This window comes from Phascolarctos cinereus, unplaced genomic scaffold (genome assembly GCF_003287225.1).
Source record: "Phascolarctos cinereus isolate Bilbo 61053 unplaced genomic scaffold, phaCin_HiC Scaffold_18;HRSCAF=501, whole genome shotgun sequence".
NCBI classification, from domain to species: Eukaryota; Metazoa; Chordata; class Mammalia; order Diprotodontia; family Phascolarctidae; genus Phascolarctos; species Phascolarctos cinereus.
Window position 1 is genome coordinate 4,371 of NW_027555502.1, and position 12,326 is coordinate 16,696.

Sequence of the window (12,326 nt, forward strand, 5' to 3'; positions counted from 1 at the left end):
CTGGAGCACCTGAAGCAGCCTGGATCTCAGCCACTTTCAGATCTCGAGCTTTGGGCCCCTCCCACTGAGAGCTAATGGAACCAGCACATGCACACTCACCTGTGCATGACTTTTCCATTGGGCCCATGCATGACACAGGAGGATCTGATAAATGTATGCGGAATTGTCTGCCTCGAGGCGTTGCCAGGGCTACAACTGTCACTAGGCTTGAATATTCCATAACTGTTGCGCCCTCTGGAATCTCTTAACCTCCAGTCTCCGGCCACTGCAGTTTTCTGTAGCGGAGGCGAGGTCCCTGAGAAGGCTGAAAGGCCAAGAGAAAACCCCTCCCTATTTCTCCCGACTGGCTCTGAAGCCCGGTAACGAAAATGAAAAAGATTTTCAGTTTCCGCAGAAAGCGAACAGTGAATCCACTTCCAACCTCCTCAGGAGGAGGGACAGCGGGGTCCAAGAATCCGATCCTAATTCAGGATACCTGATTAGGGCCAAGGACCTGGAGAAGATCCACAAAGCTGCCTCCACTGGGGATGTGGCGAAGGTGCAGCACAGCTGCTGCTGAGGAAGTCAGGCGTGAACGATCGAGATAAAATGAATCGGTAAGAGGGAGTGGGAAGAGGGGAGAGAAGGAAGCCTTCCCCCCGGCAGCCTAAGACACCCCCCACGCCTCCCTCCTTGTGCGTTGTGTGTCTTTACTCACCCTTGGAAAAGCTGGTCCCCTCAGCAGCTGGGACAGGACAGCACCTCCCATCACGGTCAGGCTTTCCCTCCTGGACATTGGATAGTAAGTCCAGAAAGGTGGCGTCACCTCACCTTCCTGCCTGTTCAATTTTAATGAACGGGAAACTCCTTCATTTTACTTTGAGCCAGGGTCCAACCAACTTATATTTTCTCAATGGCAACTTGGGAAAATACTACTCTCTTCTAGTGAAATGTAGTTTTGAGTCGTTTCAGTTGTGTGACTACCCATGACTGTGTTTGAGGGATTTTCTTAGCAAAGATACTAGAATGGTTTGCCGTTTCTTCTCCGGCTCCTTTTATGATAAGGAAATGGCAAACAGGGTTAAGTGACATGCCCGGGTCACATGGGTATCTGAGGCCAGTTGTGAACTCAGGAAGATAAGTCTTCCTGACTCCACGCCCAGCACTCCTGTCCATTCTAGTTGCCTGCCCATGTGGGGAAACATGGCCACGATATGTGAAGTGTAAAAATGCCAAGGCAGAAAATTAATTTCTGCTTTTATTAAGCATCTGCTATATGTATCAGGCACCCAACTAACTGCAATAGATACGAAGAACTTGGGGAGCGGGGAATGTCCTTGCATTCTAGGAGGTAATCAGAAAGGGAGACTAAGGAGGAGAGGATGGGATACTTAGGAGGAGAACCAAGAAAGAGTAGTGTTACAAAACCTAGAGAGAAGAGAATATCAAGGAGAAGAGTGGTCTAGTTTGAAAGGCTTCAGAGAGGAGAAGGATGAGAATTGAGAAAAGACCATTAGATTGGCAATTAAGAGAGCATTAGTATCTTTGAAGAGTTTGGAAGCCAGACTGTAGAGTGTTAAAAGAAAATGACAGGAGAAGAAGTGGAGACAGCTGTTGTCAAAGGGCTTCTCCTCACATCTAACCACAAATGACAAGAGAGATGTGGGATGAGAGTGGGGACAGATTGATCAAGTGATGATTTCTTGAGAATGAGGGAGAGGATATGGGAATGTATGTAGGCTATCAGGGAAGTAATTAGTAGGCAGGGAAAGATTGAAGATAAATAAGAATAGGAATGATAGAGGGCATAACCCATTAGAGGAGATAAGATAGAATGTTATCACTTGTACATGTAGAAGCATTCTCAGTGGAAAGGAGAAGGGCCACCTCTTCCTATGAGGTGGCTGAAGAAGGACATAGTGGCAGAAGGCATTTGTATGTTAGATGAGAAGGAGGTAGGAACAGGGAGGACTCAGGTAATGGCCTCAGTTTTTTCTGTAAAATATGAGGCAAGATTTTTAGTTGAGAAGGTACATAGTGAACCAAGGGAGGTTTGAGGAGGGATTAAAAGGTTGCAAGAGCTGCTCTGGTGAGTGGCATAGGGAATTTACCATGGAGCTAGAATATAAAGTGATTGCCTTGCAGCAGTGAGAGCCCAGTTGAGATTATGTAACATAAATTTATAGTAGATCTAGTAAACACAGTTGTATGATTTTCTCCACCTTTATTGAGTAGCAAGTGTATAGGAAGAAAGACAGTAGAAGGCAGCAGTGATTCAAGGCTGAGGCTTGGCAAGACACAATTGGCGAGATTATAAGGCGGCGACGTACCAGGCTCTTACTTCAAAACCTTGCCATCATGGTAGAACTACCAAAACTTGCACCCTGCTGGGATGGCCTTTAGCAGCACAGATTCACTTCCACTGTCCAATGTCACGTGGCAGTAAGATTTTAGTGGAGAATGCACACACATTTGCACACGTGCTTGTACAAATACACAATATGCAAAGATGTAAATGTTTTTCTGAGGCAGCTGCTTTACTAAATGTTTTGTAATTATGGATGCTCTTAGTGGAAAGAAGTTGTTATTACACTTAACAGCCAAGCAGGGTGATGCACACCGATAATCCCAGCTACCAGTGTGACTGAGGCTGGCAGATCTCTTGAACTCATGAGTTTGCAGCTGGTGGGCTATGCCAGAATGATGTCTGCATTGAGGCTGGCATCAATATGGTGAATCCCAAAGTACGAGAGGCCATCAATTTGCCTAAAGGGAGGTGAACCAACTGAGGTCAGAAACTGAGCATGTCAGTAGTGAATTTTTAATCTGTTTTTGTTTTTGTTTTTACCCTGGCAATTTTGTCCATCATATCGAGCAAAAAGAGCTAATGCATATTTTATATTTCTTTGGGTGACAGTAGTATCCATTTATATTCATTTTGGCAGTGATTTAGAGTCTAGGCATAAGAATAATAATGCATTTTATGTTAGAAATCACACTAACTAATAAGTGCAAAATTTTGATTGTTGTAATATATTATCAAGCAATCACATAGCTCTCTCATTTCCGTAGGACACCTCTACACCTGGCCTGTGCTAATGGATATCCAGATGTTGTAGCTCTCTTAGTAGAGAGAAACTGCGATCTAAACCTTCTGGACAATGATAATCTAACACCTTTGATGAAGGTATGTACTAGTTAATCATGCTGGTCAATGAAATGCTTTTTGATTTCTCTCTGATTAAGAAAATATGATTTACAAATTAAAACAACTCTGAGGTACCACATCACACCTATCAGATTGACCAACATGACAAAACAGGAAAATGATAAATGTTGCAGGAGATGTGGGAAAATTGGAACACTAATACATTGTTGGGGTAGTTGTGAAATGATCCAACCATTTTGGAGAACAGTTTGGAACTATGCTACAAAAATGTGCATACCCTTTGATCCAGCAAGCACTTCTAGGGCTATATCCCAAAGAGATCAAACAAATGGGAAAAGGACCCACGTGTACAAAAATATTCAGAACAGCTCTTTTTGTGGTGGCAAAGAATTGGAAATTAAGAGGATGCCCTTCAATTGGGGAATGGCTGAGCAAGTTGTGGTATATGAATGTAATGGAATACTATTGTGCTATAAGAAATGATGAACAGGCAGGCTTCAGAAAAACCTGGAAAGACTTATGTGGTCTGATGCTGAGTGAAGTAAGGAGAACCAAGAGGACTTTGTACACAATAACAGCCACGTTATGCGATGACTAATATTGTTATACTGAATCCTTCTCAGCATTGCAAGGACCTGAGACATCTCCAGAGGCCTCGGGATGGAAAATGCTGTCCACATCCAAAGAAAGAACTATGGAAGTAGAATCGCTATCACTCATTTTTACCTTCTGTTGAGTTTTGTTTCGGCTTTCTGATGGTTCCTCCTATTGGTTTTAATTTTTACTTACAACTTCACTAATGTGAAAATATGTTTAATAGGAATGTAAACGTAAAGCTTATATCAGATTGTGTGCCGTCTTGGGGAGGATGGGGAGGAGGAAGGGGAAATATTTTCAACTCTAAAGTATATGGAAGTGATTGTTGATAAATCAAAATAAATTAATAAAATTAAAATTTTTTAAAAAGAAAATATGGTTTACTAACTTATTTAAATAACATTAATGATGTTTTAGTATATTAAATTTTTATCTCAGAGCATTAATTGTCTCTTTCTCTGTACTATATTGACAGGCAGTACGGTGTCAACATGAGGAGTGTGCTACTACCCTGCTCGAACATGGTGCACCTCAATCTTGTGGACACCGACAACAACACGGCACTTCACTATGCTGCCTTTGGACAGAACACAGCTATAGCAGCAAAGCTGCTGAAACACAACATGGACATTGAGGGAAAAAACAAGGTAGAAACCCACCTTTTGTATAATAAACTATTTTGTGAGTTAAAATGTGCAATCAGGTGGTGTCCAATTCACATATTTTGTAATTCATATATTCATGGAAGCATTTCTTTAATGAAAATAACTTAAAATAATTCTGTAGTCAACGTTCATGGCCTTTGGAATTTTCTAATAGTGTGGAGGTGGAGGAGGAGGGGTGGGCGAACAAGGGAGGAGATTTTACTCACGTTGGACTTCCTAATGAGGAAACTCCCTCTACTGGTTTAGACTAGGGCCTGCTCTACAATTTAATCTTAGACTAGGGATTGTTACACAAGATACATTATCTTTAAAAAAGCAACAATGACTTAATAGTTGTCTTCATGTAATTGGCCTCCTTCACATTCTATATATTTACGCATTTAAAAACGTTATTTTGGAAAGGAATCCATCATACAAAAAAACTTAAGAAACCCTGTCTTTAGGGAGTGTCCTGGAGTACTGAAATGTTAAGTGACTTCCCAGAGTCCCCTAGCCAGTATATGTGGGTGAGTGGCAGGCTTTGAATCTAGGTCTTACTGACTTCGAGGCTGACTCTCTGCCCATTCCATCGCAGCTGTCTCTCCATTCCATCTTGATTGCATGATACATTAGGTCTGCTCCCCAGGACACAGTGGTTCCACCAAATATTTGCCTACAATGCTTTTTCTACAATAGACCTTTACATATGATAACACAATGTTAATTTGTCATGTAGAAATGCCATAAGTTTTTTTAAAATCTTTTAAAAATTTGTTCCTACTAAGTATAAAAATATACAGACACAGAATTTTCGCAAGAATATATTCTTAAGTGTATGTTTTTTATCTCCTATTTCCTAAAGACTATACCTTTTCCTTTCTATAGTTACTGAATAACTCCTGATTTTTAGGAAAAGGTTTAACTCTTAGTCACTGCCACTTGAGAGAGAAAAAAAAACATAAAGCATACTTTAGGAGGGCTGAGAAGAGAGGGAATATGCCAATGAAAATGACTTTCTTCCAGGTTTAATCACCTTGAGGCAAGATTTTCTTAAGTTTTGAGGCTGCTTATACACACTCAAGGGCAGTAGGTAAAGAGAAGTAGGCAAATGTAAAATTGACCATGGTATAGCTTTAGCTTGGCAAAGTACTGAGGAAATAAGGTTGGCTGCATGCAGACAATAAGTTCTCATGACACAAAGATAGCAAGAAAGGAAATAATATGGAACAGTCTCCTATAAATCCTGGGTCTCTATATACTAAATCACAAATTTGTAGCTCTCTGGTTTCATTCTGTCATTTTACATATGAGGAAACTAAGGAAGTGAAATAATTTGCTTATGATCACACAGGAATTAACTAACAGAAGCAGGATTGGTCTTCTTGCTCCAAAATTCCGTCGTACCATACCTACTTAACAAATTGTTAGCAAGTTCACAGGATGTTCACAAAATGCCTTAAGCTGAATTGATGTATACATATAGAATTTTTACATATTGTAACAATATCTTTAACATGATTTTGCAGGAAGGCTATACACCGCTTGTGGTTGCAATTAGAGAAAATAATCTGGCTATGGTAGATTTTTTCTTAAAAAATGGAGCAAATGTGAATGCCACGGATAACACTAAAAGGTACAGTAATTACTGCTTGAAATAAAATAAAGAGAGAAAAGTTTCTAGAATAATAAGAACAACTTAAACCATGGAACACATGGAACAACAATAATCAAAACTGGTTATCATTGTGAAAGGGTGAAAAATGTCCAAAAACATCCAGTATGAGAAGAAAAACTATTATTCTTGACTGCAACAGAGAAAGCAGTTCATGTAGGCCTGCCAATCTTGGTTAATTGGTGATTACTATTTGCAGTTTTATTTATTTGATTTTAAGTTAGTTAAGATTATCCCAAAGAAGTTTTGTACTCTGGTGTTTCAGGTGATTCTCTTTATGAAATAATCTTCATGTCACCCATGAGAATTGTAGTGTGTGTCTTCTCCTCTTCCTTTTTTTGATTTTTCCTTAAGAATATGCACATTGAGAAATACAAACCAATACAAGAATAATACGATGACATACTCTGATGAACCCATGATCTTATCATTGTGGAAACTTGTGCGACTGGTACATATTTTAATCTTTCCATGCCTTCTTATCCTACATGATTTTCATCATTGTCATTCCATAAATCCACTATAGAGGATCCAGGAAACACACTGAAGCTTTCTCCTGGTTCTTTTAATACATGAGGAACAGTGCAGTGAAAATTCTTTCTGGCTTTTATTTTTAATACAAGATTAGGTCATCCTCTTTTTTTTTTTTGTTTATCCATGTCTTTGAGAATGTCTGTCATACCACTTCCTACATCAAAGTCATTATTGCCTGAAACTCCTTATACTCACCATGCATATTTCCATGGCCTTTGAGATTATCTACAGTTTTGATCCTTCTGAGATTATTTTTGGTTTTTGGATTTTTAAAAAATCACTGTGGCCACATAGCATTCTTGAGAGAATATTGGTGTTTATACAATGAACTTTTGTGGCAATGGAGTCATTGTAAGTGCTGTATAGTTTCTCAAATGAAATTCAGTTGAATCTCCTTTTCCCAATAATTATGAGCCCAGTGCACTGCTGTTCTTCAATACCCATTCAAGCAGTGTGCGTGTGTATTAGGACACATATAAACACCTCTACAAAGATATAGATTGACCAAGTAGATGGGGCTGTCCTTTCAACTCTACGTAATCTAGGAAATATTTACTTTTCATTCACTTTTTCAGGGTGGATTCTTAGACCAATACATTTTGACTAAGTTTGGATTTCATCAAGGAGCTTTTTGTTCCAGGGCTTGATACAATCAGCACAATGTCATCCACAAATAGGAGCATTTGTAAATCTTTGCCATCATATACAATCTCTGTTCTATTTGGATCCTGTCCAGGACATCCTATGTAACACTGGGAAACACCTTAGGTGAGCATATGCCTCACAATTTACATCTAGCTTAATGCTGATACTTACTCATTGAACCAAGTTATCCCTTTGTGTGGCATGGGTCATTGAGCCTTGTATGATTTTAACATTAGCATGTGAGAAACTTGTTTGATATCACCAAAATTGAAAAACAAAACAAAACAAAACAAAAAGACAAGGACCTGACATTATCCTAACACACAAATAGGACTGATTACAATTGTTGGAATAATTTTGGAATTAGTTGTCTATATTCATTCAGATCATCGACTGTCCAGAATAAAGGTCAAAATTAATATAAATGAGAAAAAAGGATAAAGATGAAAAGCAGACAGTAGTCATAGCAGCTGTTTCCTCTTGTGATTAAGCATGCTATCAACTCCCCCAGATGAGAAATGGACATAGCTATTATCAGTTAACAAGCTGGATTGTCTATATTATTCCTTCTTTGTGCCAATATTGATGACAGTAAGGTTCAATCAATGGCCATCGGGCACCCTCTTATCTTCTCCAAATTTAACACATTCGAGCACTATATATGCTAAGCTATGCTAGGCAGTGGACATATGAAATTTCTCAAAAGTTTAATGCAAAGGAGTTGCCTCAAAGAGAAGGCCAAAAGAGCCCAGAAACGGCATCAGCTGGGAGACATAATCTCTGCCAAAAAGAGAGCTATTATGGCTAAGATGAACTCAAGCTTACACTAAAACATAATTTGTAAATAAAATAAAATAAAACAAAATGAAATGAAGAGGAAGAGGATAGAAGATGAAGACCAGTATTGCTTTCCAAAATAATGAAAAGCAGTTGAAGAGAAGATAAACCTGTAGGTTGTTTGACATGAAGCCTAAATCAGATCATCCTGAGAGCATTTGTTTATGAAATTTGAAGAGTGACAATGCATAGATATGAAATAGAACAGAACTACCATTATTTCTATTTTCATTAACACCAACATGGGAACATTTGGGAAAGATTGCTTCCTAAGGAAATAAAAATATATGAATATTAAAAAGTAATAGATTAGATTTTTAGATTTTTCATTGAGCAGATATTTCAAAAGATGTGTGTGGTATCTTTTTGAGCCTTCACTTCTGAATGTTAATTTTTTTAATAGTATTTCCCCACACTTACATGTCAAGACAATTGTTAGCATTTTATTTTTACAAAATTTTGAATTCCAAATTTTTCTCCCTCCCTCGCTCCCCTCCCTTCTTCTGAAACTGGCAAGCAGTTTGATATGGATCATACATGTGCTATCATGTACAATATATTTCCATATTAGTCATAGTTGTGAAAGAAGAAAACAGATCAAAAAGACAAAAACTTGAAAAAGAACAAAGTAAAGGAGAAACTATGCTTCCATCTGCATCCAGAGTCCGTCAGCTCTTTATCTGGATGTGAATAGCTTTTTCCTTCATGAGCTCTTCGTGATCTGACTTATTTCACATCATTGTGCTGCTGAGACGAGCTGAGTCATTCACAGTTGATCATCACATAGTGTTCCTGCTAACTGTGTACAATGTTTTCCTGGTTCTATGCATTTCACTTAGATCAGTGAATACGAGTCTTTCCACGTTTTTCTGAAATCTGCCTGCTCACAATAGTATTCCATTATATTCATACACAGCAGCTTATTCAGTAATGGGCATCCCCTCAATTCCAAATATTTTGCCACCATTAATAGGGTTGTTATAAGTATTTTTGGACATGTAGGTCCTTTTCTGTTTTTTATAATCTCTTTGGGATACAGAACTAATAGTGGTATTACTGGATCAAAGAGTGTACACAGATTGGTTGCCCTTTGGGCATAGTTCCTAATTGCTTTCCAGAATGGTTTTATCAGTTCACACTCTACCAACAGTGTGTCACTGTCCCCAGTTCTCCACATCCTCTCAAACATTGATCATTTTCATTTTTTGTCATATCAGCCAATCTGATAATTGTGAGGTGGCACCTCAGAGTTGTTTTAATTTGCATTTCTCTAATCCAAAGTGATTTAGAGGACTTCTTCATATGCCTGTGGATCACGTTGATTTCTTCATCTAAAAACTGCCTGTTCCTATCATTTGACTGTTTATTATGGGGAATGATTTATATTCTTACAAATTCGACTTAGTTCTGTATATATTTGAGAAATGAGATCTTTTTCAGAGACGCTTGCTATAAAGATTGTTTCCCAGCTTTCTGCTTTCCTTCTACTCTTCGTTTTATTGGTACAAAAGCTTTTTATTTGAATATAATCAAAGTAGTCTATCTTACATTTCATAATGCTCTCTATCTCTTATTTGGTCATAACTTCTTCCCTTACCCATAGATCTGACAGGTCACATTCCTTGATTCCTCGCTCTTCTAATTTGCTTTTGGTGTCATCCTTTATGTCTAAATCATGCACCCATTTTGACCTTATCTTGGGATACAATGTGAGATGTTGGTTTATTTCCTATTGTTTTTGAGTTTTCTGAGCAGTTTTTGGGAAATAGTGAACTCTTTTGCCAAAGCTGGGGTCTTTGCGTTTATCAAATACTAGGTTCCTGTGGTCATTAACTATTGTCTTTTGTACCTAATCTATTCCATTGATCCACCACTGTATTTCTTACATACAAGATTAGTTTTGATGATTACTGCTATATATCTGGTATTGCTAGGCCACCTTTCTTTGTACTTTTTTTTTCATTAATTCCCTTCATATTTTGACCTTTTTTTCTTCCAGATGAATTTTTGGTGATTTTTTTTTTAGTTCTGTCAAATACTCTTCTTGGCAGTTTTATTAGCACTGAATAAATAAATTGGTTTCAGGCAGACTTGTGATTTTTTTTATTATGTTGGCTTTGCCTACCCATGAGCAATTGATATTTTTCCCATTGTTCAGATTTGACTTCATTTGTATGAAAAGCATTTTGTGATTGTGTTCATACAGTTCCTGGGTTTGTCTTGGTAGGTAGACTCCCAAGTATTTTGTATTGTTTACAGTTATTTTGAATGGAATTTCTCTTTCTATTTCTTGCTGCTGAGCTTTGTTGGTCATAAAAAAGAATTCCTGATGATTTACTTGGATTTATCTTATATCCTGCAATTTTGCTGAAGTTGTTAATTATTTCATGTACTTTTTCAGTTGATTTTCTAGGATTCTCTAAGTATACTCTCATATCAGTTGCAAAGAGCGATAAATTTGTTTCCCTATTGCCTATTCTATTTCCTTCAATTTCTTTTTCTTCTCTTATTGCTATAGCCAGCAATTCTAGTACACTATTGAACAGTAGTGGTGGTAATGGGCATTCTTCCTTCACCTTGATCTTATTGGCAGGGCTTCTAGCTTATCTCTATTATAGATGATGCTTGTTGAAGGTTTTGGATAGATACTGCTTATCATTTTAAGGAATGCTCCCTATATTCCTATGCTCTCCATTGTTTTTAATAGGAATCTGAACTGTAATTTGTCAAAAGCTTTTTCAGCTTTTGTTTAGATATTCATATGATATCTGTTGGTTTTTTATGGATATGGTCAGTTGTGCTTATAGTTTTCCTAATACTGCACCAACCCTGCATTCCTGGTACAAATCCCACCTGGTCGTAGTATATAATCCTTGTGCTAAGTTGTCGCAATTGCCTTCCTAGTATTTTGCTCAAAATGTTTGCATGGATATTCACTAGGGAAATTGATCTACAATTTTCTTTTTCTCTTTTAGCTCTTCACGTTTTAGATATCTGTACCACATTTTTTTGTCATAAAAGGAGTTTATTATGACTCCACTTATTTTTCCAAATATTTTACATATAGTAATTCATTGTTCTCTGAGTGTTTGATTGACTTCACTTGTGAACCACTCTGGCCCTTGGGGATTTTTTCATACTGAATTCATTAATGGCTGGTTCAGTATCTTTTTCTAAGATGGATTTATTTAGGCATTCTGTTTCCTGATTTATTAATCTGGGTAATTTATATTTTCAAAAATATTCATTGATTTAGCTCAGATTGTCAGATTTATTGACACATAATTGGGCAAAGTATTTCCTAATGATTGCTTTAATTTCTTCTTCCTTGATGATGATTTCACTCTTTTCATTTTTGATACTGGTAGTTTGTTTCTCTTCTTTCTTTCTTTTTTTTTTCAATCAAATTAATCAATAGCTTATCTGTCTTCTTCTTTTTTCATAAAGCTTGCTTCCAGATTTATTTGTTAGCTCAGTAGTTTTTGTTTTTGTTTTTTGCTTTTAATCTTACTACCTCACCTTTGATTTTCAGAATTTGGCATTTGGTTCAGTTGGGGATTTTTTATTCATTTTTTCTAGTTTCCTTTTCTTTTGTTTATTTATTTTAGTTGGGAAAGCAATTAATTGATCCCATCTTTTTTATGTTTTGTTGAAGTAAAAATTTAGAGAAATAATTTCTCCCCTAAGCACTGCTCTGGCTGTATCACATCCATTTCAGTATGGTGTCTCATGGTTGTCATTCTCTTTAATGAAATTACTGATTGTTTCTATGATTTATTCTTTGACCTGCTTATTGTTTAGGATTAGATTATTTTGTTTCCAATTAACATTTAATCTGTCTTTCTCGCACCCTTTGGTGAAAGTGGCTTTAATTGCATTATAATCTAAAAAGAATACATGTGATATTTCTGCCTTTCTACTTTTGGTTTTGAAGTTTTTATGCCATAATACATGGTCAGTTTTTTTGCTTAGGTAACATATGCTGTCAAGAAAAAGGTATATTCCTTTCTGTTCCCATTCCGTTTTCTCCAGAGCTCTGTCATATCTAACTATTCTAATAATCTATTTACCTCTTTAGTTTCTTGAGTGTTTATTTTTTGGTTGGATTTATTGAGTTCTAAGAGGAAGCAGTGGAGGTCCGCCACTAGCATAACTTTGCTGTCTATCTCTTTCTCTAACTCATTTAACTTCTCTTTTAAGAATTTGGATGCTATACCACTTGGTACATATATGTTTAGAATTGATATTG

At 37.1% G+C, this 12,326-nt stretch overlaps 1 protein-coding gene across 1 annotated transcript in view; it reads left to right on the forward strand.

The window, feature by feature from the left end:
• Positions 1-211: 211 nt before the first annotated feature.
• Positions 212-12,326, forward strand: part of LOC110203846 (coiled-coil domain-containing protein 144A-like) — a gene marked incomplete at its 5' end in the record, with an annotated part of 71,682 nt that continues 59,567 nt past the window's right edge. Inside the window, 6 exon segments of the mRNA XM_078151627.1 lie at positions 212-547; positions 550-596; positions 3,052-3,166; positions 4,221-4,276; positions 4,278-4,392; positions 5,916-6,022. Of these exon segments, the coding sequence (XP_078007753.1) occupies positions 212-547; positions 550-596; positions 3,052-3,166; positions 4,221-4,276; positions 4,278-4,392; positions 5,916-6,022 (776 nt within the window).